Below are 25575 nucleotides of genomic sequence, written 5' to 3'. Positions count from 1 at the left end.
TCATTTGTTCATGGGCATTGTAGTCATTTGTTTATTTACACAATCTCTCATGTATCATGATTCTGCCTCGTGTTTTGGGTCAACTGACTCAAAAATGTGTTTCCACGAGGCCACAACAGAAGAACCTGTTGTCAACAGTCTTAACTCGTCCACCAGCCAATGGCAGGAGGGAAAGTGTTGATGTGCACAGCAGCCACCGAGTCCTCAGAATCTCTCTGCAGTCCGGCTAGCCACCACCCTGATGTTGCCATAGACCTTTGAAGGTGGACTTCCTGTAGGGGGCAAAAAAGGGTTTTGAAAGGTCAGTTCACAGCACCGTCTGGATTCAAAGAGTTCTCTTCCAACTACGACATCAACCATCTGATCAACTTTTCTCGGTCTGTATTAATCAAATATAGAAAACTGTATTTTTCTTACCCAGGATTAAGTTACATATCGCTGTCCGTGCCATCTTGATATTCTGGAAAGAGCCTAATATGTGAACTTTTCTGTAAGGACACAAGAAGGAGAGTTAGACGTAACAGACAGAAGACGTTATGAATAAGCAGTTTGTAGTAAATCTGTCTTCAGATCATCTGATTTTACAGCAGTGATTTACAAACCTTTTTAAGTTTCTATGAATTTGTGTGTTTGCATGACATAAAAGTAAAAACAAACTTCTGTAACTGATTAAATTATGTTTACAGTCACAACAGTCAAAGTGTACTCACGTGTCTGCGAGCACAATGCGAGTCTTTGTAACGTTTTCAATGGTGAACTTGGTTTTTCCTCCCTTCCCTGCTACTCTTCCGATGGCTCTGGATAAGTGGTCTCCCTTCAGCGGTTTCACTGCCGAGACAGAAGACACGAGAAAACAATTACATACACACTCAGGACATAAAGTTCATTCTGCAGCAGTAAGGTTAATAAATACAGGGAGCTTCAGACAAGACAGAAGCGCCATATCAGTGCCAGCTCACCGTCAGTCACATCAAAGCTTTCTAGGAAAAGCTCGTCTAGTCTGATGAGAGCGAGGGCATCCTGGAAAGAGAGAGAGTGTGTGTTATGTCACAAAGCAAATCCAATAAATTCCATTCACATAAAACATCAAGAATCAAATGTTGTGACAGCGATTAGAAAGCAGACTTACTTCCACCTGGAATCCCAGAACAAACGCTCGGACAAAATCTGTCGCCCTCGTGAGCGAGCTGATGTCCTGTGTGTCTTTACACGTCTGAAGAAGAAAAGCACATTACACACACGCACTGACACAAACTGGACAGTTGGTTTTATTATGAAAAGTCGCATCGACATCGCTTCAATGCGTCAGGGAAACTTACTTTGATTTCCACGTTCCTAGTCTTGAGGTTGAATCGAACTTGAAGCTGTAGGTTCTCTACGATCGGGGTGAAAATCTTCAGCCAGTTGTCCTTTAGCGGTGTGTATCTGTGAGCTGGGACGGCGACTTTGCGCATCTCGTCCGGTCCCTGGAACACAAAAGAAACAATCACACACGTGAACGTATGAACAGCACTTTAGTTAGACATGCAGCACATCATACTAACCAGTATGTACTTCAGGATTATAAGTCAAACCCACGTATGACAGCAATTGTCGTTTCCAGTGTTTCATTACTGATTAATTAATCTGCAATTATAATTCTATACTTGTGGGCGGTCTAACTACACTGCTGGGTAGATATTAGCTATGATGATCCTCTGAGCTTATCTTAATGTTTTGCATAGAAAAAATATAAATCAACAAAGGAGCTAGTGACTGCAGCTATTGCATAAGAGCATGTGTTGTGTAGTGACATAATAAATGCAGGACACACAGATAAAATGTAGACTAGAATATATATACACCTCTACTATATGCTGTTACCTTAAATCAAACATTTGCATAGAAAATAAATATATAACTGTGTTAAGAGGTTAACCCATGCTAACATCTATACAAATAGAAAACTATATAAAAAAGTTATGAGAATTTTTAAAGAAGAACCCTTGAATAAGGAGCACTGGAATCAAAGTATAAAAGCTTAAGTTGAATTTATTATTATTGTACAAGAAGGAGAGTTTGACAGTGCAACACACAAGAGGGGCTGCAGAGAAAAGGCTCCCTGAGGAGCTCTAACAGTTGGTTCTTATACATTTTTTTTATCTGATACAGATAACATCATAACATTCCTTTAGTTGGTTTTCTGCTGAATATTGAGAACTATATTTTATATCTACATGGCACTCCCCTAGCCTGTCTCTCTCGTCCTTGTACTACTAATTTAAAATTGTCTCTCCCTGCAAGCTTCAGTAAATCAGAGGCCAACTAAAGACACGATACACACACTATCTATGAGGTAAAACATCTGCACACCAGTAAGAAATGCTGTACAAAAATATGAGAGAACAACAAATGGCTGTAAACAGGTCATGTAGAAGAGGTATATGCAATAAATTAAAAAACAAACATACAATAAACAACAGTACTGTAAACACACAGACATAAACAGTCTAGTAATAAGCAGTTGTTAGTGTTTTGCTGAACCAACTGTTAGAGCTCCTCAAGGAGCCTTTTCTCTGTAACCCCTTTTTGTGTGTTGCACTGTTAAACGCTCCTTCTTGTACAAGAATAATAAATTCAACTTAAACTTTGACACTTTGAAAAAGTCTAGTAATAAGCAGTTGGTAGTGTTTTGCTGCTGGAAAAACACCTACTGAACCTACTATTAGAGCTCCTCAGGGAGCCTTTTTTTCTCTGTAACCCCTTTTTGTGTGTTGCACTGTTAAACGCTCCTTCTTGTACAAGAATAATAAATTCAACTTAAACTTTGATACTTGAAAAAGTAAAGTAATAAGCAGTTGTTAGTGTTTTACTGCTTGAACAACACCTGTTAGAGCTCCTCAGGGAGCCTTTTCTCTGCTTGGACAACACACAGCAGCTTTATTTAGTAAAGTCAGAAGACTGTACTGCGCAGGCGCATAAAAACACTCGCTGGCCACTTTGTAACGTGGACAGCGGAGTAGAAGTAACCGTCGTTGTTGTAACGTTCGGATAACGTTGAAACAACGCACAGTGAACGTTAGTTACCTTCAGTTTGTCGCCTGAAATCGGTGGAAACTGCGGCCGTTTACTCGCCACGGGCTCCCCCTCCGTGTCCATGTCCACTGCATCTTGTTCACGTTTCCTCTTCTGAGTCTTCTTAGACTTGACTTTGGTGAAAGTCTCCGTGTCCGCTTTGCTCTCCGGTGTTGTACCGTCGGTGTTACTGTCGGCGTCCATCACGGAAAAACCGTTAAATTCAAATTTAAACGTCCGAGTTTGAAGACGACGCCAACGGCCGCTCAGGCACGAGACAGTCCTCGTGGAACGAAAAGGACCCAAACGGTCACATCACCGGCGCGTGTAGAAGACAAAAATAACGAATGTTGGCGTTAGAATTAATTAACACGTCTAGTTTTCAACTCGGATTTAGTTGAAATAATTAAAATATACTGATATATTGTATTTGTGTTAAAAAGGGGCCATATTTCAACTTGAAGTGTACACATTTAGTCAGGCACCTCGTTAGGCAGCTCTCAAACGTCATTTGTTTTGCCAGCAGCAGCTGCACTCACTCCTCGGTGTGTGTGTGTCTGTGTTTGTGCGTTTCTCGGTAGTTTTGTGTTATTTTTTACACAAACAGCAAAGATGTCATCGCCGCTGTCGAAACCTCAGATCATCGCGCACATCCAGAAGAGTCTGAACTACACCGTGTTCGACAGTAAGTGGATCCCGTGCAGCGCGAAGTTCGTCTGCCTGGGAAACTTCGCCAGAGGAACCGGCGTGATGCAGATATACGAGGTCCAGCACGGAGAGGCTCAGCTCGTCAAGGAGGTACAAACACTTTTTATTTTTTACTCTTTGTTTGTTTTCTCTTTCTCAGAAACACGTACGCGGTCAGCTGGTTTCTAGAACAATCTTGCTAGGGTATGTCTCCATAGCAACGGGCAACGTGACTACGGCCGTTGACGCCGAGTGTCAGCACCTGACCAGGTGCACGTCCTGAATAAAGCACTATAGCTCAGGAACCGGTTCATGTCCAGTATGGAACAAAGTGCCCTTGAGCAAGGCACCTGTGTTGATCATATTGTTACATGTCAAAAGGGCTGTTTTAGGACACCTCCCCACTGATACAGATAATATCATAACATTCCTTTAGTTGGTTTACTGCTCAATAATGAGAACTATATTTTATATCCACATGGTACTCCCCTAGCCTGTCTCTCCTGTCCTTGTACTACTAATTTATAATTGTCTCTTATAGTAATAAGCAGTTGTTAGTGTTTTGCTGCTTGAACAACACCTACTGAACCTACTGTTAGAGCTCCTCGGGGAGCCTTTTCTCTGTTGCACTGTTAAACACTCCTTCTTGTACAAGAATAATAAATTCAACTTAAACTTTGACACTTTGAAAAAGTCTAGTAATAAGCAGTTGTGTTTTGCTGCTGGAACAACACTTACTGAACCTACTGTTAGAGCTCCTCAGGGAGCCTTTTCTCTGCTTGGACAACACAGTCAGAAGACTGTACTGCGCAGGCGCACAAACTGGGGTGCAGATGTTTTAACTCATATAGATAGTGTGTGTATTCTGTCTTTTGCATGTCTTGTGCACTTACCTTAATTGGCCTCTGATTTACTGAGATAATTATAAATTAACAGTACAAGGACAGGAGAGACAGGCTAGGGGAGTATCATTTGGATATGAATCATAATGCTCATTACTGAGCATGAGAAAACCAAAAAAAGGATGTTATGATGTTATCTGTATCAGTAGGGAGGTGTCCGAGACAGCCCATTTTTAAAAAATGTATAAGAACCAACTGTTAGAGCTCCTCGAGGAGCCTTTTCTCTGTAACCCCCTTTTGAGTGTTGCACAGTTAAACGCCCCTTCTTGTACAAGAATAATAAATTCAACTTAAACTTTGATACTTTGAATCCAGTCTTCCTTATTCAAGGGGTTTTCTTTTAAAAATTCCCATAACAATGACTGCTGTGAAAAAAAGGGCTACTGGGTGGTGTAGCAACTTGGCAATCTTAAGGCATCACGGTATCAGGGTTCACATGCTGACTAAGGTAACGCAATACAAGACCAGACCCTGAATCAATGTTTAATTATAGATATGTATAATTTCCCTCATACTTAGTTTTAATAATTGCTTGCGATTGAACCAGAAATAAGTATATGGTGTTCCTTGCTCACTGTTATTTCATTGTTTGTTGCATTGTCCCATTCTTGGAGCCCTTACCTTTGCCTCTCATATGTTCCAGGTAGAGAAGCCTAAACCCATAAAGTGTGGGACGTTTGGGGCCACCTCGCTTCAACAAAGACACATAGCAACTGGGGATTTTGACGGAAATCTCAATATATGGTATTTTTTTTTATCCACATCCACTGATATAACACCTTCTGTGTCTTGCCAGTCATGGCATGAAATTAAATGGTGACTGGCCTTTTAATGAAAACAAGTATTCAATATTTTTTAACATGAATTTCCATTGGACTGAAGTTAAAATGAGTTCACTCTGACCCTGTTGTTCACAGGAATCTAGAGATGCCTGAAGTGCCAGTGTACACTGTAAAGGCACACAAAGAGATTGTGAATAGTATAGACGGCGTTGGCGGCCTGGGGATCGGCGATGGTGCACCGGAGATAGTCACCGGAAGCAGAGATGGTAAGAATGTAGTTTGCAATTAAAACCTTCTCAAAGAACATAAACAAAATGGATTACATAAAGACTGTACTGAAAACAACATTTTTCTTTGTGTGTTACAGGGACAGTGAAGGTGTGGGATCCCAGACAGAAGGATTCACCTGTAGCCAACATGGAGCCCATGGAAGGGGAAACCAAGAGGGACTGCTGGACTGTTGCATTTGGTATGTAAACATAAAGTACATATTTAGCTTTTAAAAGGACCAACAACTTTTCAATAACCGTGCCAGATTCAGATACAGGCTTTCCAAGTTCACATGAATACATCCTCTTTGTGTGAGCCAAGGTTTGTCCACATCCTGCAGAGGAAAAACAATTATCCTCCCACTCTCAGGCCATGCCCTGTCCACAGTACAAAAGAATACCAAATTATCAGGCAGAGCACAACGATCAGCGTGCACCAATGAAAACTAGAACTTAGTTTGAGCCCATTTTCTGTGACCTTTTCCAGTCAGCGTGTGTATATGTACTTACCTGGCGTTTTAAAACTGCATACCAGCTTTGGAAGTGATTTACGATCATGAATGAAAACAGTGTTCATTGTCCTTCTCGTTACAGGTCACGCCTTCAACGATCAGGACCGCTGTGTGTGTGCTGGCTACGACAACGGAGACATCAAACTCTTTGACCTGCGGAATATGTCTCTACGGTGGGAAACCAACATTAAAAACGGGGTGAGGCAAACACTCAGATTGAAAATTGCAAAAAGCTGCGGCATGTGCTCCATGTTGAATATTTCAGGGGGGAAAATTTTCCTCTTGATTTCTTTTAGTGTGTAGCCAGAGTGGCACCACAGCACGAAAATTACAAACATTCCTGAAGCAAACGGGAACTCAGACTGACAGCGATCCAGTCGGCTCTGCTCTGAAACACAAAGAGTAGTGCTCACATTCACGACTGGTGTTTTTATTAGGATAAACTGTCCAAACATACATTATTTCTTTTACACTGCAACCTGCACTTGAATCATAATGTAGGCAAAAACAGGGGCAGATGGAGACAGGGCTGAAGTGACTTCCCAGCATAATAGACTGTACATAAAACCACAGAGGAAGTCTGTGGTTTTATGTACAGTCTCCTCACACACCATACACAAAGCACTGCACTGATTTTATTACACAGTCCTCTCTCTCTCTCTCTTATTCGTCACCTCTTGAATGCGGATGAGCCAGCCAGCGCTCATTATGTCCATTCCAACTCCAAATCGTTTGTGTATGCCTTGTGAAAAATGTCCAGAGACTTGACTTGTTATTCTTTCTTACATCATGTCCAGGTATGCTGCGTGGAGTTTGACAGGAAAGACATCAACATGAACAAGCTGGTGGCCACCTCACTGGAGGGAAAATTCCACGTCTTTGACATGAGGACCCAGCACCTCACCAAGGGCTTCGCCTCTGTTTCCGAAAAGGTAATTGGGTGGAGAGAGCCAGACGGATGTTTGGCTCCTATGTATGGGAAAAATGTCAAAAGGTTATTACCATGATTATTACTTTTTTACATTGGTGTGGTACGGAGGGAAATGGGGGCACACGTCGTTCTGACCGTTTTCACAGCTGGAAGTGTTCGGGCTTGTGTTTGTCTAACATCCTCCGCGGCTTTTGTGACACCTGGCCAAAACTGACAGTTTGGCCGTCGAGGAGAGAGAAGTGCGGCTTTTTGTGGGAACATGCTCGAAAAACACACTTAAATCGGCATTAGTGCAGAGAGCAGCTCGCCAAGTGTTTGCTAGGTCTGAGAGATCAGAGGCCTCGGCTTTCTAAATATTTGTCCAGTTCTTCGCAGAGATCAACAGTTGGCACAGCAGTGTCTCCAACCATGAATCATAAGGTTCCACCAGATATTTTGAGCTGAAATAATATATTAAAAAACAAGTCTGAACAAGAAGCGTTTTAAAATTAGATTGATTTATCTGTTCAATTTTTTTCCCCCCATGTCAGCCCATTCATGTGTTACTTAACCATGTTATTTCTTGAAACAAGACTAAATGAGCTCATTCGTCATGTTCCATTTGTCTGAAGGTACTGTAGACAGGCCTGATGGCAGCAAACACAAAATTAATTCAATTAATGACAGAACTTTAAATAGAGTTTCTATTTTAAGTCAACAGTGAAGCCACATTATTTGACCCTCAGCAGGTTGAAGTGGCTGAGAGGTTTACGGTGTCTTGAAAGGTTTTATTCGTTAATAATTGAATTGTGTTGGATCGCTCTTCTTTATTTCAGGCTCATAAGTCGACCATCTGGCAGGTGAGGCATTTACCTCAAAACAGAGACATCTTTATGACCGCAGGGGGAGCGGGAAACCTACATCTGTGGAAATAGTGAGTAACTGAACTAAGTGCTCTTACCTATTTCAAGACACGTAAGTGCTCATCATATGATGGCTGTTTTTATTTCAAATCTGTGTTTTTCAGCGAGTATCCCGCCCAGAGAAGCAAGAAGGACTCGGATGGCGTGGAGGTGGGCGTAGCTGGCTCCGTCAACCTCTTACAGAATGTCACTCTGTCCACTCAGCCAATCGCCAGCCTGGACTGGAGCCCCGACAAGCAGGGCCTGTGCGTGTGTTCGGGCTTCGACCAGTCTGTCCGCGTGCTCATCGTCACCAAACTCAACGTGGCGTAGCAAAGCAGACTGACGATGTAGATCTACGCAGCCTGATACGAAATGAGACACGACCGCAGAGTCGCACCAGTAGTGTGTGAATCACTGCCCCTTTTGTGAGGCTGAATCCATTTTTACCTGAACACAACTGTTTCCTACGGTGGGTCTTGGCGGCTGTCCGTTTAGATTTTGTACAACTGATACTCATCTTTAGACGTATTTGCCAGAAAACCATTTAACCTAAAAGAAGTGGGAAGTCCTGTCATCCCTGTAAAATGTGTAGTGCTTGTCTGAGGCCTGCAGGCTGTGTGCAGAGAAGCAGAACCCCTGTAGCACACTGATACATTACCCATATCATGTGAAAGCCTCTATCGGGATGAAGAAATTAGTCAAGATTTAATTTCTTTATCTGTTTCCATTTTTGTAGGATGCTCACTGAAACACCCGTCTTTTGTTGCACTATTGGTGAACTTTGTTCTAATCCAGTTTTATCTATTAACGTCACTTTTGATATGTCATTTTTATTGAGAACTCTGTTTTCAAATTAAACGTGCCTTTGGAGAAAAAGATGAACACTGTCCCTGAATGGCTTCATCACAACATCAGCTGTCAGTACAGTTAAAGGGGTTATAAGTATCACATCAGCTCAGGACAGAAGATGTGTGTGTATTTGGTCTGCTGTAAGCAAAACTGTGACTCACTTAAGGAATCTGAAAGGTGAACACAGGTGTGTGTGTTAGAGGGTCATTATCAGATCCAGCATTTGAACTTGAAGAAATCCTGCAGGTCCTGATCGTCGTCCTCTCTGTCGTGGATCCTCGCGTAGACGCTCTTCAGCAGCTGGGTCATGGACTTTCCATCCAAGATGTCGATATATTTTTCTATGCAACCTAAAACACAAAGAAACAACATCCTAAATGTTGCCACGTTGGTGTGTATATATAAATATATACATGTGTTTTAAATTTGAAAAGGTCAAACATCTCACACGGGACTTCATGTAATAATAATACACTGATAAATGATCCTAGCCGTAGTCATTTATCAATCTGACATCACGCTGCATGTATGTACTCTTTTTAATATGCCAACCACCACTTAAATGTAATACATCCCTATAAATAGCATGTCACATGGGCCTGTCTGCATTTAAATAATGTGTTTTGTTAAATATAGTCATGGTGACTACTGGGAAATGTGGTTTGCAAATAATAGTACATGCAAGATCCAAGACCGAGACTCCTATCTTAAGTACTCACTTAGACCCATGACTTTGCCGTGCGCTACGAGGTTGGGGCCCAGCTGCGAGTGGTCGTACTGCTCCATGGTCATCAACATGCGGACGATCTCTCCCGTGATGAAGGCATCGTCGAAGCTCTGCTCGGCCACGGGCTTCAGAGGGAATCTGCAGTACACGTCCACTGCAGCCTGAGGGTCCGTCGGCTCCAGCAGCTGCACGAGCTCAATGTAGGCATCGTGGAGCTAGACAGACGGATTCATTGACCCTTATTTTATCAGTTGAGGGAAAACAACATCATCCTATTGTGATCAACACATACAGTATTCTAACATTATAATAAGAATATATTAAGGGAATAAGAATAACAGCTGACCCCTGGTGCCATGCCGATGACCTCTCGGTAAAGCTGCTTTGCCCGGTCCTGGGTGTCAGCAGAGCGGGAGAGGGCGCGGGCCAGACCGAGCCGTGAGATATGAGACCTGCGGTTCACCCGACTGGACACACTCACTGTGTCTGCCACAGCAGGCTCTGAAACAACACACGTAAAGTTACACAACAAAACATAAACAAAGGAAGAACAAGACATTAAAAAAGATAAATAAAGTTACTGTACCTAAATCAGCACGATGATACATGTACATTTAAACAGTTATCATTCTGATCAGGAATTTAACATATTTCATATATTATGGGTTAAATTTTAAGTTGGAATGTGCAACATAAAGTAAACAGGTAGATTTATTTTCAATAAATCATGAAAGTCTAATTTCTGGGGGGAACTGACTACATATGTCATTCATTGTGTCAGGCCTTACCCTCGGCTGTCTCAACAGCACTGGGGCAACAGTCCAGTTTGGACTTGCTGGCAGGGAGCTGGGCTTTAATATTGTTGTTGTGAGCTTTAGTGGATTTATCTGGCTTGGTTGCTGCTCCAGCTCGCCCCCTACAGGAGAGACAATATAAGACACAAGCTCTGACATTTAGAGACAGAAGTCTGTTCTGTTGCTTTACTGCTCATGCAGAAAATGAGATGTATAATGATGACATTTTTGTACAGAGCTGCTAAATATACAATCATATACAGGATCTTTGTTTTACATATGTTAGTTTCGCCCTCAAGACCTGCAGATTTACCAAATAATTCACTTTTCACAGAGCGTCAACGAGGAAATAAACTGCAAACTTGTTCCGGTAAGGCTACTCCACAGGAACAAACTTTGAGTGAAAGACTGTTTGTACTTGACATGAATATGAAGCAGGACAGAGCTGGGTAAAAATAAGCATCCACAGGAAGTCATCCATGAATAAATAAATGCAAACAAACATCCACAGACGACCACATGACAGGTCTGCCAAGCGCTTGACTCTGCCCGCCTGTGTGACTCACCTGGCTGCAGGGGTTTTGGCTGGAGGTCGGGCAGCTTTCCCTCCTCTGATGGGGGCTGGCGGTGCAGGAGCAGGAGCTTTGGTTACAGCTGCTGCCGCCGCCCGGCCTTGAACAGTCCCTCCTCTGCCCCGCTTAGCTCCTCTCTTGGCCGTGCCGGTGTCAGAAGGCCCCTTCAGTCCCGCTGGTTGCGTGGTAGACTGCTTGGCGGCTTTCGCCTTTTCAGCCTCTTGCCGGTCCTGCCACCACTTTTGTTCTGAAAGAACAGAAACGAAAGCAGGGAAGAACAGGACATGCTCGTGTTATCACATCACATATGTTTGTCATGAAACCAAACACAGGAAGCACGCTCTGCAGACTCACTGAGCAGCTGTTCAAGTGGCTCTCCGCTCTGAGTCTTGTCTTCCAGCTCAATGCTGGCCTGGAAGCTGAGGCAGGCGTCGCTTAGTGCTTCCTTTGACCTGTCTGAAGTTGGGTTGATGTCATATTGAGACAGCTGCGCCAGGCCCAAGAGACACAGAGCGTGGCTGTCCCGTGGTGCGGTCACTACTGCTAGCTGGCATGCCTGGGAGGAAGGCAGACGCAGAGACGGCGGTCACACCGGACACCTGAGGACATAACAGTCAATATTTGGACTGCACAGCAAACCAGTTCTTACCCTCTCCTGCATGTCCATCAGCTCCTGACTGTTGGCGATAGAGGTGAGGCGTATGAGAGCCGTGAGGGCCTGGCATCTCTTTGCCACCAGGGACTGCTTCTCCATGCCCGGCTTGGCCTGGCACTCACCCTGCTGGATCAGGCCCTGCAGCAGGGCAAACTGAGCATCCAGGAGCACCCACTCCAGCTGCCCGCTCACCTCGCCGCGGCACACACACTGACTCACGCTCTGGGCGGTCAGCACTGCTACACTGAAGCATTCCAGCACAGACATAAACACTCTGTAATGAATGTGTAATGAGTGATAAAGAAAACTTGTTGCTTTGTGACATACGTGTGGTATATCTGTTCTGCACTCATGGCCTTCACGGACAGTGTTTTCTTCTGCTGCAGCTGACCCAGAGTGAGAAGGCCTCTCAGGAACTGTGTGCTGAGGCTGGACAGAGGGTCTGCTGGATCCTGCCCCACCCAGCTGGAGAAAAAGTGATGGAAAGGAATGGCAGCAGGAGGAGTCACTCACACAACTCCAAGATTTAACCCGAACTGTCTGCATTTTAAATTCAGATTTCTGTGTTCTGGCTTCAGTAGCTCGGGTACAACACATGGACAACACTGCAGATGATATGTCTGTGTATCAGTGGACTAAGACAGTCAATTCACAGTCACAGTCTTCCTGGTACATTACTGGCACTGTCATGCCCTCACACTCTCGCTGAATGCATCCACCTCCACCACACACACACACACACACACACACGCAGGCAAACCTCTTGCTGCAGCGCTGGCTGACAAAATGCTCCAGTCCCTGTTGTAAGAACAGAGCGGCCTCCTTCTCAGAGTCTGCGGAGGCTTTGTGTTCCTGCTGCAGAGCCAGCCCCGTGAAGAATCTGAGAGAAAGAAGGCGACATGTTGAAGAGGAAGATAGCTGCGACTGACTCCATTTACAATCAATCCCAACCCCTGTATGATCATATGATATCATATATGGGTTGTAGGGGTGTGAACGTTTGAAAAGCAGGTTAAGAAGTTGTTTTTTTACAGTGTAACAGTGACACAGAGGAGGATATGCATGCTTTCACCTTTTTACACTCCATTCCTGCTTTAGAAACAAGTCAGAACCTGAGGTTGCTTTAAGGTTTGTAACAGGAGCTGAAATGCACCATCACATACCTCTGAGAATCAATTTTAAGACTGATCGCCTGTCAGGCACAGCATGGCTCTGCTCCTAATTAGACTCTTCTCTTTCAATTGATTACTGGCGTCACTAGTTACAGCTGCTGACCTGAGTGCAGCATGAAGGGGCCGCAGTGCCAGGCCGCTCTGGAGGTGCTGCAGGGCTTCCTTGCTCTTGCCCTGCAGCAGCAGCAGCCTTCCTACATGGAGGTTGTACTCCCAGCTGTCGGGACTCAGTGACCAGGCATCAAGGTACTTCATCAGGGCCCGGTGGACACAGTTCTCTTCATCCCGCACAGCTGCACTGCTGTCCTGTGACAGGAGAGGGAGCTCGGTTTCATTTGCCATATATTGATTAGTCGTTTTCCACAGGATGCAGAACAATATGCATGTGTCACTGCAGTTCAAGCTACTTATCTGTAACCTGTGGCAGCTTCTTGTGTTTCCTCATTAAAGAGGTGACTTTGCTCTATCTAACAATTAAAAATGGGATGTCAAACGCAAGTGTTTCACGTTTAACTCCATCATCAGCAACCGATGACACGGTTACCTTGCCAGTTTTCTTGGAGAGCCAGATGTAGAGCGTCTGGACATAGTCTGCTTTGCTGGACTGTCCTTGCTCTTTGAGCTGCTGGTACTCTTTATCCAAGGCCTGCAGCTGGTTCTGCACCGTGGGAGTGCCGACGTAACCGTGGAGTTTGCACACGGCCAGGATGTCGTCCTGACGGGACGCCGATTTGGCGTCGCTTATGTCGTCTCTGTCTCTGTCAGCCTGGAGGTGAAGGAGCGAAAACAGAGAGGTCACTTTCTGCTGCGCGATTCGCAGATCTTCAGTCATTCATTTCAACCAAAACTGAACTAAATGTTAGATGAAAAGGCCCATTCACCCTGTATTTGTAAAGTTAATATTTCCTTAAAACTTTTTTAGATTATAAATCTCACAACAATACATTAAGCATTATGTAAAAGAGCAGCTGTGAGAGTGTGGATGGGAAAGTCCTTGAGCTGGTGCATCACCCCCTCGGGATCCCTGAAGGCCACATTCAGGGGCAACTGCCAGGTATAAATGCACGTAACAGCGTTGGTGCTCAAAAGAATTTTAGAAAGTTATCTTATCGTGCGTGTTTTGCTACAACAATCCGTCGGGCTTGTACCTTCCGCTGGAGGCCGTACATCTCCGTGGCGTAGTGCTGCTCCTCCAGAACGACACCCAGCAGGAAGTGGAGCCTGGGATCTCTGGAGTTGAGTCTGATAGCTGACGCGTAGTGGACAGCGGCCTGGTCCAGGCTGTGCAGAGGAGACTCGCCGTCCTCATACTGCAACATGTCCCCTGTGGGAATAAACATTGCAGTATGTGGTATGCACACAAGACCAGAGAGTGTGTGCATGTATTTGTGAGAGAATTTGCATCGATATAGAGCTGAAGAACTACATTTCACAACCACGACTTTGTACTACAGGCAACATTAGTTTGATGTACTGTATTTGAAATTAGAAGCTAGTGAAAAGGTTGTATACCATATTGAAAACCAGTGTAATAGTTAATAGTTAGTTGCTTTGTTTGAGAATAAGGGCGGCACGGTGCCGACTTGTCTTGACCAAGGTCAGCTGGGTAGGCTGCAGCCCCACCGTGACTCTGATGAGGATAAGCGGTTACAGAAAATGGATGGATGCACTTTTATATATTTTTTAAAATGCTGGTTGCTTGCTCACAGCACTGTCGTGTCACTGGTCCTTTAACTGCATGAAAAATGAAGGAATACAAACTATGTGTCACTTAGAATACAAAGATTTAATTTCAAAAGACCAAAAAATAAAGTGAAAAACTGGATAAAAAACAACAACTATCTATTATTTAAAAAAAGGTTCAACTGCACGTCAAACTTAGTTTAAAAATGAGTTATAATATAAATAATTTTATGAAATCATCAGTCAGTATTTTCAAACACGGGATGATACAATGGTCGATATTCAAGTATCAACATGAGTTCTAATTGTAAGAATAACTTCAACAACTTTCCTGTCACGCTCCCGGGCAAACGTTTCACTTTGACATTCAACTCTTCTTAAACTGTGTTTCTGTTTCATTCAAGCACAAACACTTCACAGCTCGCTGCATGCTGAGGAATAATCCTCCATTTGGCCGCCTTCTCTCTTTCACTTACGAATGATTGCAAGCATCCATGCATTAAATATTCAGAGAGTGCAGCAGGCTCTGGCAGCAGTGCCCTTTATCTGTCAGATGGCACTGATGTCACAGCTTTTATATTCCAGATAATATTACAAAACATACCCAACAACAAACCTGTCGTGCAGCTGCTGAATTCACTTCTGACACCTTTGAACTTATGAACGCGAGATAAAGAAAGTCCACTCAGCTAATGAAACTGTTCAGCGGGCCTATCATAGACAAATGCACCTGATGTTAATATATTATACACATTATAAAGTCTCTTAATATTGAAAAGTAAATAAGCTCCAACATACTATATGATACTGAGTTGCACGGCTTTGATACGATCTATACAAGTGATACAACATGATCTCAGAAGAGGTCAAACCGAGTAACACTTGTCATTCATCATCCTCCACGCAGCTCGACTCGGTCCAACAGAAAGAGCTTGTTTATATTTTAAGAGGTGTCTCCATCACTCTGTGTCTCGTACCAACTCTCCCTCCCTCCCTCCCTCCCTCCCTCTCTCTCTCTCTGGTGTTACTTCTCGGTTCGGTTCCAGTGACTTTCATTCAGTCCTCTGGGATCAGTCTCGGATGTCGCTTCTCAGAGTCATCAAACAATTAGCGAGGCAGCAAGTAGCTGAGAAAAGACGAGCAGTAACTTGAGCGCCTGGCATGTCAAGATAGAGGAGGAAGCTTTCAGAGGTAAACCACTAACTAGCCCATTTTCATGTATTTTTTAAATGGCCCTGAAGATGAGCTGCGGTGCTACGGCGGGGGCAACGAAAAACTACACTCCTGTCTGTCCACGAGCCAAGGCTTTGAAATGCTCACCACACTCAGACTCTTTGTTTATTTCGCTGTGGAGTACAAAAATTCAGATAGACTAGTGCAGATATCTGACTCTTTTTCAAGCCTGCATTGTTCTTCCCATGAAAAAAAAGAAGTGTTTTGTGTATGACTTCTGTGCAGGTTAATGGAGAGGGGTGGAAAGAAGTTTTATCCCAGATGTATGCACATCAACATACCCGGTTTTGGCAGGTGTTGCCGGTAGTGTTTCAGCTCATCTTGAGCCGAGGCACACAGTTTTTCCACATTGTCTTCTCTGGATGTCATTTGTAGTCTTTTCTCCCAGTTACGCACCTGTAGTACGCAGAGAAAACAAACACCCACTCTGCGTGTGTGAGCCTAGATTTCATCTCTACTCTTTAAGACTTGCAAACATGTTATATGTAGATTTAAATGAACCATGAGTGCAAACAAATCTAAATGAACCTTAAAATCATCTTTATGTTAAATGAATGGTGAGACTACTATGGAGTCTGAATTATCTAGTGCAGTTTAATTTTGTACTTGTAGACCGATAATGCAAAGTGAAATAGATGTATCACCTCCAAAGTGTGTTTAGTCTCTATCTCCAAACAGCTGGATGATTCAAAGTGCTTCTTATACCAACTTGTCTCTGTGACGTCCTGAAAATGAACACGAGTATGAGTGAAATGCATTTACCAGATTTAAATATAATTTAATATATAATTAATATAAAGGGCTTCACTGTTTGTCAGGGTATAAAATACAAACACACACACACCTCTGCATCCTCTCAACTGTGTTACCACCACACACACATGAAGCACAAGATACTTCTACCGTGGTAGTCAAACCAGCACTTAGTCACTATGAAGGGAGCGCTGACTTGTAAATAAAGGATGAGCGGAGTCAAGGTCAATGGCAGTGATTCCAGAAACGCAGAGCGCTGTTTAATCTTTCATACCGACCTTTGCATCCAGGTCCCCTGTGGGCTTGTGTGGACAGTCCAGAGAGTGTGACCCCAGCTCCGACAGTTTCATCACGCTGTCACATCCTTTGTAAAAACACAAACACAAAACAGTACGGACACAATAAATCATGAAGTAGTGCTGTGTTCTGCACTGTTTAATCAAAGCACTTTTCACAGAATGAATTAAACTGTAGGGTAAATGTATTAAGTGTATGGCATGTTGTTGTGGTACCACTCTCCGTGCTGCGGTCCAGAAATCAATTACTCATCTGACTAAGCAGGAAAAGCATCAAATGAGGCCTGATATGAAATACAGCCTTCAGCCCACAGCGGCTACATACACAAGGTCTTAGTTAAGTAATAATATCCCCATTTGTACAGAAACATAATAGTTGTCTACAGTAACATTGTGTTACGTGATAGCAGAGGGAGTGTAATCAGGACTGTTGAGATGTGAGGCAGAGTGCACTCCATGTGATGAAGAGTCTCTCTGGTGGAGTCAAAGAATCTTTTACTCTGAGTGCAGGTTAACCGTGTGTCAACATAAAGGGCAAGAAAGGTGCTTTGAAAAGTCGCCATGTCATGGAAATGACTACTTTTTTTATTATTTGATTAATGTGACATTCACGGCCTCCAGAGGTCTTCTATTACTCTACCGATCGACCTTTAACTCAACCAATAAGAGCTCTGCCTCCACAGCACCTCGGTAAGCGAAGAAACACTTGACCGGAGCGTCCGACATCTTCCTGTCGAGGTCCAGCTCGACGACCTTCCAGCCGTCTCCCAGAGGGCAATCGCTGAGTGGGTCGACTTTGGATCTGCGCGCCAACATCTCGATATAAGGCCTCGAGAAGATGTGTTTGGGGTCACTGCGAATCAACAAGAGGAAACCAGATAGATCAGAATACTGAGGTGCTAAAGCATACTGCATACTTCAAATAAATGAAAAATATGAAAATGATAAATGGCTATATTTAGGAAAAGTGATTACAATATGAGAACAGAGATTGTGTAGCCAATACTGATTGTTGCTTTAATGTATTTACTTATTTTAAAGCACTTGATTTATATTAAAAAATGATTATGATAAAGGAGATAATTGCTGCTACAACTGCTTTTCAAGTCGTACCTGTTGTTGATAGATACAGGTCTATAAAAAGCAGTCAGAGATACCGGACATTCGTAGTCCAGCTGCTGCTTCCCATCCGTGAAGGTCACAGCCATGGGAATAAGCTCCCGAATCACCAGCAGCGTGTACGTCTGACAGAGGTGAAAAAGAAAATCAAGCAGCGTGACAGGACACAACAAACAAACTAAACGTGTGTGTGAAGCTTTAAAATGTATGTTTGGTAAAGGTTATTAATTATTGAGGAGATGTTATGTTTTAAAATATAACGTCCACACTTCAGTGTGATGATAAAAACACACATAATGCTTTAAATCACATCAGCAGCCTCTCTCTTCTCACGTCTCATGCTTACCTGTGAATTACTGCCATCTGCTGAACAGACTAAGATCTCCACCACGGTGTCCCCGAAGTTCAGAGGCACCGGTTTGGAGCTGTCTTCCCCATTCACTGTAACTTTAATGTTTTTGTCTGGTACCGTGGGAAGCAGAGTCACAGCACTGCAATGAAAGGGAACAACACCTGCGAAAGAGGAGTTTACAGTGAGACATAACACAGAAAATATGGTGTATATAGCCAAATAATATAATAAACATATTGGATTATTCATGTTTCAGTATTATTTCTACATGCATATGCAAGTAAATTACCATAAATGTTATATTCACAAAAGTATTACTGTAATTTGTAACTTATTTTTCAATGCAGCAGTCAGTTAAATGTCTTGTTAATAATGTACCAACAGCATACTGTACTGGGTTACAGTAACTCGGTCAGGCTGTATCACATGCTGGGTCACATCAGGTCCGTACTCACTGTTGTATTCATAGATCTTGGTACAAAACGCAGGATGAAGTGGAATATCTTCTCCCAAAACCAGATCAGTGAGCTCTGCGACCTTCGCGGAGAGCCGGCTGATTTCCACACAGTATTTCTTGGTGGTGCCGTCCTCTGCTATCACCTCGATTTCCACTCTGTTTAACCCGTCTTTCAGTTTGATGCTTCTCGAACCGTCACCAGAGAGCTGAAAGATAGATAGATAGATAGATAGATAGATAGATAGATAGATAGATAGATAGATAGATAGATAGATAGATAGATAGATATGTTTACTATGGTATATTTACTGTTAATGTTTACTGTTTTACAATTTCCGTCAGGATCAATAAAGTATCTATCTATCTATATCTATTTAATAAACAGCTGAGAATATAGATCAATTGATAGACAGATACTTTATTGATCCTGACGGAAATTCAAGCATCCAGCAGCAGCATGCAAACATACATTAACATACATGTGCTTTTTATTCATTTTATTTTTATTTTGACTGTTCTCTATCTTTCTATTATCTACTTCATGTTTTTGTTGTGTTTCTATTGTGTTATTTATTGTGTTCTATCTTGTTGTGCAGCACTTTGGAAACACTGTGTTTGCTGAAATCGTGCTATATAAATAAAGTGGATTGGATTGGATTAAACATACATTAGAATTAACCTATTACACAGGAGCCACACGTTAAAATTAACCTGAGATAGACCTAAATTTAAATATGTACAGAGGAATTAAACATCTGCAGAGAAATTAAACATTTGCTTAGGATTTAAATATGTACAGAGGAGTTAAAAATGTGCAGAGGATTTAAACATTTACATAGAAAATAACCTCTATACAAAGACTATATAAAAAAAACAGAAAGTGACTGTAGAAATAAAAATGTTTTATAAATATATGAGAAATAACTATGAATGGGGATAAAGGACTGTGTGCAATTAAATGAGGTTGTAAACAGATGAATGAGAGTCACAGTCACAGCATGAAGCAGAGGTAGTCAGATATGAAGTCCTGCAGAGAGGGGCAGGTTTGTCCATTGTCTATTGTTGTACAGTCTGATGAGCAGGTTGGTGGAGCAGGACTGAGACAGCAGTCTGCCACTGAACACACACTCAGATAAAACTCCTATAAAAACCTGCAGGACAGTACTCACAACACTGCATGAAGCTCCACAGTCACTGGTGGTGAGGTCAAGAGTCACTTTGTTGACACTGCTCTCCACTGTCATGCTGTAGTCTGTGACTTCAGGTGTGAACTCCGGATGGAGCTTCCCAGCAGATACACACAGCTTCTCCAAATCACAGTTATCCATGTCCCAGGCCTGTTTTCACGGCTGCTTTGTGCTCAGCTACGGGTCCAAGTCCTAAACGCACTTAAACACTCAGCTACATTTACCACCAGCAGCAGCAGCAGTACTACTGACACCTCAGGTTACCATAGTAACCTGAACACTCGCGCTACTACCTTCACCTGTAACATATTGAGTTACTGCTACACCTGATGCTGGTTAAAGCAGACTGATTTAAACACAAAACTACTCACAGCAAAAACTGTTTTTGTGTTTAAAGCACAAATATCTGTCCATAAATAAATAAATAAATAAATAAATAAAAGTAGTTAGACGTTAAAAAATAAGGGGAAAAAGCTGTAAAAGTTCAACAACATACCTGAAACATATTTCTTATATATATCTAGCACTAAATGATAAAAGAATAAACATTTTAAAGTTAAAATGTTTGAGTTTTACTTCGCTCTTCCAGACGGCAGACGGCGCTGCAGCGGCAGTTAACGTTAGTGATGGGAAGTTCGGTTCTTTTTAGGGAGTCGGATCATTTGACTCGGATCACCAAGAAGAGCCGGCTCACTTATACCTTTCATAATTCAGCCAAATTTAGCACTGTTTGGTTTTTTTTTTGGCATTTTGTATATATTCAATACAATCCTTAGTACTGAAGTATTCAAAAGTAAAAAGTTACACTTTATAATATTAATGTTTGTGTTGATTTGTCCTGGGAGAGGGATCCCTCCTCTGTGGCTCTTCCTGAGGTTTCTTCCACCTTTTTTCCCTGTTAAAAGTTTTTTGTGGGCAAGTTTTTCCTCACTCGAACCGCGGGTGTCACAAGGCAAATGTACTTTGTGACTTTGGGCTATACAAATCAAATCTGAGGCAAATGTACTTTGTGACTTTGGGCTATACAAATCAAATCTGATTTTATTTTATTTAATAAATTGCTGTAGCGAATTGTTTTCATTGTGTTTACAGACCCTGATAACTCTCTAAAAACCGCCCAATGCATGCACTCTGCTACACAAAGCAAATAGAAACACCTATAAATACTATAGATTTTTTAAAAAAAGGACAGCTATCGACTGTTGGATTTTTATTTTTTTTATGGGTTCAAATGCTGTTTTTCTTTTTTTCTACTATCACTCAACGTTTACAGACCCTTGTAACTCTCTGAAACCGCCCAATGAATAACTTGCTTGCAGAACCACTCTGCTTTAAAAGAACCGACTCGTCCACGAACGACACATCATCACGTTGGCTTTCCGACGTCACTTCCACTCGGGTCAAAGCGTGTCGCGTGCTAACCAGGTAAAAAGTGATCATACTGTGTCCAGGTAACAAACACTGCAGCTCACCTGATAACAACTGTATGTTTTTAATTATACTCATGTCTTCCTGTGTGCAGCATGTTAATGTTTGAAAACATGACTCATGTTCAGGTTTGTTTATTTATAACTTATTGATTATTGTAACAGGTCGATGGCAGCTGACAGCAGAACCGAGGACTACCCTCATGAGATCGACGAGCAGCTCACAGGCTTCGACTCCTCGGTGTCTTCTGTCAGAGCCATGCTGGATCAGCTGATGGCCATGCCCAGGAACGAGCTCCTGCAGAAGGTAACACACACACACACACACACACACGCACACACACACACACACACACAAATGACATGGGTTCATATCATTAGTCACACCTGTTATTTTCCTTTAAGGTAAGTCAAATCATGCCACTGTGCTTGTTTTGATGCAGCGGTGTCCAAGCTTTGTTGTAGTTTTTAGGTCCTGATCATTCCCTGTTACCTTTATATCTGGTGCTTATTTACCATACAGGTCTTATCTACATGTTTTTTACCCTATAGGTCTTAATTCACTTCTTATTTGTTTCGTTGTTGTAGTTTTATGCTTTTTACTTTTCTTCTAATCTCTAGTTTTTCATGCAACTCTTCTCTTACCTTAAGAACTGTTAGTTTTTGTCTCTTTCTGTTTTTTAAGCACTTTGGGCTACAATTCTGTATGAAAGGTGCTATGTAAATAAACAAAGTTGAAGTTTAAGGAGGGCCAGAGATGTCCAGGGGGCCAATACTAACATTTAAAGAATGGGGGGGGGGGAAATCAACATTAAAAGTTACATAGTGTTATGGGAATTTTTTTAAGAAAAACTCTTGAATAAGGAGGACTGAATTCAAAGTATCAAAGTTTGAGTTTAATTTATTATTCCTGTACAAGAAGGAGCGTTTAACAGTGCAACACACAAAAAGGGGTTACAGAGAAAAGGCTCCTTGAGGAGCTCTAACAGTTGGTTCTTATACATTTTTTAAAATGGGCTGTCTTGGACACCTCCCTCACTGATGAGTCTGCTCAGCAATGAACATTATGTATCAAAATGACACTTCCCAGGCCTGTTTCTCACGTCCTTGTCTCTCCTGTCCTTCAACTACTGATCTACAATTATCTCTCTCTGCCATCCTCAGCAAAACACAGTTCAAATAAGGGAAGTGCACGAGACATGCAAAAAACAGGAAACACACAAATAATGAGTTAAAACATTCAAATTTTTATAACGCATAGAAATGCTCATTGTCACAATTATCAATTATCACAAATCTAAAAACCAGTTCGTCCTTTCTTCCACATCTGAGGAATAACTTGTATGGAACAAGTTAAACTTGCATAAAGTTGATACAAATCTGAACCTTGTGTTTGTTTTAAACATGACTTATTATGAGAAATTCAAAGTCTGTTAACGTTTAAGTTTAAAACGTGTTGCTCTTGCTCTTGTCTTGAACAAAATCATTCAGAAAGTAATGTCTACAGATATAACAGCAGCAGTTATGTCCAAACCTTCCAGCCATACAGAATCTGACAGTCCTAGCAGGCCATAAATAATATATTATAAAAATGAAGCTTCGGGCCTTGTGAACTCTGACCATGGGCCGGACTTTGCATGTTGCTGCTCCTCCACCAGACATCACATTCATCCATCAGTACGACCACTTACTGATGCCTTCCTAACCCTGTGAGGGTTTGCAGGGGGCTGGACACTCTGCCGTCTTATACTGGGCTAGGGATCGAACCGCCGATCATCTGATTAATGGACGACCCGCTCTACCTCCGTACTTCTGTTTTTCTTGTTATTCCGTCTGGTAAAGGCTTATTACTTAGTAATATTTTCGTACAACTGCTGCTAATCAACCTGAATCTGATTCATCGACAGCTGGATCCTTTGGATCAAGCCAAGCTGGACCTGATGTCTGCCTACACCCTTAATTCATTATTCTGGAGTAAGTTTTTCTTCTGGATTCACTGTTATCAAGTAATGAGGAATACATTTTCTATTTATTTAGATTATATTGCCAACCTAAGGATTTGTGAATCACATGGACAACCACATAGACATATTTCATAAGCAAAGACTTATTGTAAGATACAAACATACAAGCAGAATTATTTCTGGGGTGTGTATCCCAAAGAGCCTTTCACTGAATTTGTCTGTGTTAGACTTTTTTTTTTACTTTTGTTCTTGTGTACAGTGTACCTGGTGACACAGGGGATAAATCCCAGAGAACATGGAATCAAACAGGAATTGGTATGTACGTTTTCTCCGTAGACATTTGCACTCTATTTGCACGTCTCTATTCGCGTACGTTGTCTTAATTCCTTTGTGACTCTTCTCCGTTCCTCAGGAGCGAATAAGGACGTACATGAACAAAGTGAAAGAAATCACAGACAAGAAGAAAGCCGCCCGCGTGGACAAGGGGGCGGCTGCTCGCTTCATCAGGAGCGCTCTCTACGAACCGGACGAGAAAGATCCTAGAAAAAAAACGCCATCCAAGAAAGCAGCAGACGCAACACCTGACGCCCCGCGGGGAAAACGTCCAAAACAAAGCTGAAGTAAAGACGTTGCAACGTTGTGTTGCAAGAAATCAACATAATACACACTGGTGTTTATCTGGGTTGCTCACCAGATTCTCGCTGACTGTTGCCCTGCAGCAAGACTAGAAACCCAAGACTGATTTCCATCTACGACACAACCATCCCATGTTTTATTTGCTGAAAATATTTCTGGACGCTGCATCAGAATGTTTCAATGCTATGACAGTTTTATAATGTTACTTTATCACTGAGTTGTTGCACAATTATGTGACAAAATAGTTTTTTTATTTAGAAAAGTGAGTAAAAAAAATCATTTGGGTCCATGCAGGTATTGAAACGTCATGAAAGAGTCTATGGATCCACCTTTTTAGATACATGAGAAATGTTAATCTCTCTATTTTTGACGCGATTCTATGAATCATAAGTTTGCATCTTGTTACACGTGCCATTTGTCAAACGCTGTACTGATTAAAAACGTGCTTTTTGGATTGACTTCTGCATAAAAATACTCACCGAACATGATGTTTGAGTTATTCTTTTTTTCCCCTCTTTTTATACAATATCATGCGCCTGAAACAAATTGTGTTTTTTAAAAAAAGTTCGATGGAAGCTTCCAACTTCCCCCAGTGGGCGTGTTTGACGTGTCACAGCAGGACAAGCACAGGCGTAAGTAATCAAATTAATGAATTCTGAATTCGGTTTAAGCTGATCGGTTTCAGGTCCGCGTTGTCGCGCGTGCACGCTGGCTCGTCGTCGTCAACGTTATTAGTAACACCTGTGATTCTCCTGCTATGACGAGTCGTAATGTCTGCTGTCAAAGAAGCCTTTTTTTTCTTTGTTTGCCATATCCCATCCCAGACTCGTGTACTAATAGTTATTGCTCTGCAGTAGCATGACCACCCACCGAACACTCGGCGCAGTCCAAAGAGCTGAAAACGTCTGGGTTGCACACTAGCTGCTGATGTTACTAATACATATATTCTATAAACTCTATTTCTTTCATGAGAGCCAGGCCGATCACATTTTAGTTACATCTTGGTGGTCAGTTTCTCAGTAACTGCTCTCTGTGCATTGATTTGTTTTAACCTTCATGTTCATGTTGTTATTACTTATACATTATAGAAGAAGTTCGCCAAAAAAAAGAGAGAGGGAGGTTTGTCTTTATGAACTTTGTGTGTTCCTACGAAGCAAGCGGAGCATTACTTAATTCATGGTAGCAATTTGGACCGGCCCTCGCGTGGGTCAATCCTGCGACCTCTTGATTACAAACCATCACAAACAGCGCCGTAGCTGCATGGCTGCACACTGTAAGCACGGGGCCCGTAATGAGACTTCCTTTTATAAAAACCTATGTCACATTTGATAGAGACACCCATATTGCTTCCTTTTTGTAATTCCCCCCGGACAGCTGAGATCTTAATCTTAATGTACCCGCGAGTCACTGCATCCCTCTAATCAAGCCCAGGAAACAGTGAGGCAGTGAGTTAGATTCTCAGGAATGTATCTTTTCATTCTTTTCATCATCTTTCCTTTTCTAATCCTCCCTGCAGCGGCGTCCAAAAATGACATTTGTTTAGCCAAACCGCCCGACTTTTTCCACCGAGTTGTTGTTTCTAACTTTTCAAAGACATGTGTCAAACTTTGCCTGATGAACAGCCCCGTCTGCATATTGGAAAAATATGGATTTTTCCACTTTCTTTCTTTTTTTTTTT

The 25575-nt window shown here is 42.2% G+C and overlaps 4 protein-coding genes across 8 annotated transcripts; 2 read left to right on the top strand and 2 right to left on the bottom strand.

Moving 5' to 3' along the window:
* Positions 1 to 11: 11 nt before the first annotated feature.
* pno1 (partner of NOB1 homolog) lies at positions 12 to 3375 on the bottom strand. Its single transcript, XM_027277304.1, has 7 exons — positions 3067 to 3375; positions 1320 to 1466; positions 1130 to 1213; positions 960 to 1020; positions 711 to 828; positions 418 to 488; positions 12 to 272 (listed from the first exon to the last, which is right to left on the bottom strand). Exons 1-7 carry the CDS (start codon positions 3256 to 3258, stop codon positions 205 to 207), a joined length of 741 nt encoding a protein of 246 aa, XP_027133105.1. The 5' UTR covers positions 3259 to 3375; the 3' UTR covers positions 12 to 204.
* On the top strand, positions 3039 to 8888 carry dnaaf10 (dynein axonemal assembly factor 10). 2 transcript variants are annotated; one of them, XM_027277296.1, is made up of 9 exons: positions 3039 to 3057; positions 3636 to 3852; positions 5287 to 5387; positions 5561 to 5691; positions 5793 to 5894; positions 6289 to 6404; positions 7004 to 7138; positions 7953 to 8050; positions 8144 to 8888. In XM_027277296.1, exons 2-9 carry the CDS (start codon positions 3667 to 3669, stop codon positions 8349 to 8351), a joined length of 1077 nt encoding a protein of 358 aa, XP_027133097.1. In that variant the 5' UTR covers positions 3039 to 3057; positions 3636 to 3666; the 3' UTR covers positions 8352 to 8888. The 2 variants fall into 2 exon arrangements, with proteins under 2 accessions (XP_027133097.1, XP_019120364.1); XM_019264819.2 differs by lacking the exon at positions 3039 to 3057 and having other exon boundaries at positions 3488 to 3852.
* LOC104930903 (uncharacterized) lies at positions 7040 to 20480 on the bottom strand. Of its 3 annotated transcripts, none has more exons than XM_027277290.1 (21): positions 19853 to 20210; positions 18682 to 18889; positions 18221 to 18387; positions 17869 to 17999; positions 17442 to 17608; positions 16738 to 16823; positions 16351 to 16431; positions 15988 to 16102; positions 13939 to 14114; positions 13335 to 13556; positions 12894 to 13096; positions 12379 to 12498; positions 11946 to 12083; positions 11613 to 11862; positions 11318 to 11519; positions 10958 to 11210; positions 10386 to 10513; positions 9944 to 10098; positions 9590 to 9812; positions 9032 to 9220; positions 7040 to 7175 (listed from the first exon to the last, which is right to left on the bottom strand). In XM_027277290.1, exons 1-20 carry the CDS (start codon positions 20009 to 20011, stop codon positions 9081 to 9083), a joined length of 3324 nt encoding a protein of 1107 aa, XP_027133091.1. In that variant the 5' UTR covers positions 20012 to 20210; the 3' UTR covers positions 7040 to 7175; positions 9032 to 9080. The 3 variants fall into 3 exon arrangements, with proteins under 3 accessions (XP_027133091.1, XP_027133089.1, XP_027133086.1); XM_027277288.1 differs by lacking the exon at positions 7040 to 7175 and adding an exon at positions 20447 to 20480 and having other exon boundaries at positions 8709 to 9220; positions 19853 to 20062; XM_027277285.1 differs by lacking the exon at positions 7040 to 7175 and adding an exon at positions 20367 to 20477 and having other exon boundaries at positions 8709 to 9220; positions 19853 to 20062.
* Positions 20481 to 21217: 737 nt separating this feature from the next.
* c1d (C1D nuclear receptor corepressor) lies at positions 21218 to 24385 on the top strand. Of its 2 annotated transcripts, none has more exons than XM_010745797.3 (5): positions 21218 to 21295; positions 21463 to 21604; positions 23205 to 23271; positions 23521 to 23576; positions 23674 to 24385. In XM_010745797.3, the coding sequence occupies exons 2-5, from the start codon at positions 21467 to 21469 to the stop codon at positions 23878 to 23880; spliced, it is 468 nt and encodes a 155-aa protein (XP_010744099.3). In that variant the 5' UTR covers positions 21218 to 21295; positions 21463 to 21466; the 3' UTR covers positions 23881 to 24385. The 2 variants fall into 2 exon arrangements, with proteins under 2 accessions (XP_010744099.3, XP_010744098.3); XM_010745796.3 differs by having other exon boundaries at positions 21225 to 21321.
* Positions 24386 to 25575: the final 1190 nt, after the last annotated feature.

This window comes from Larimichthys crocea, chromosome III (genome assembly GCF_000972845.2).
Source record: "Larimichthys crocea isolate SSNF chromosome III, L_crocea_2.0, whole genome shotgun sequence".
Classification (NCBI taxonomy): Eukaryota; Metazoa; Chordata; class Actinopteri; family Sciaenidae; genus Larimichthys; species Larimichthys crocea.
Note: the sequence above shows the minus strand (reverse complement) of the source record. Positions and strands in the feature narration are given on the sequence as shown.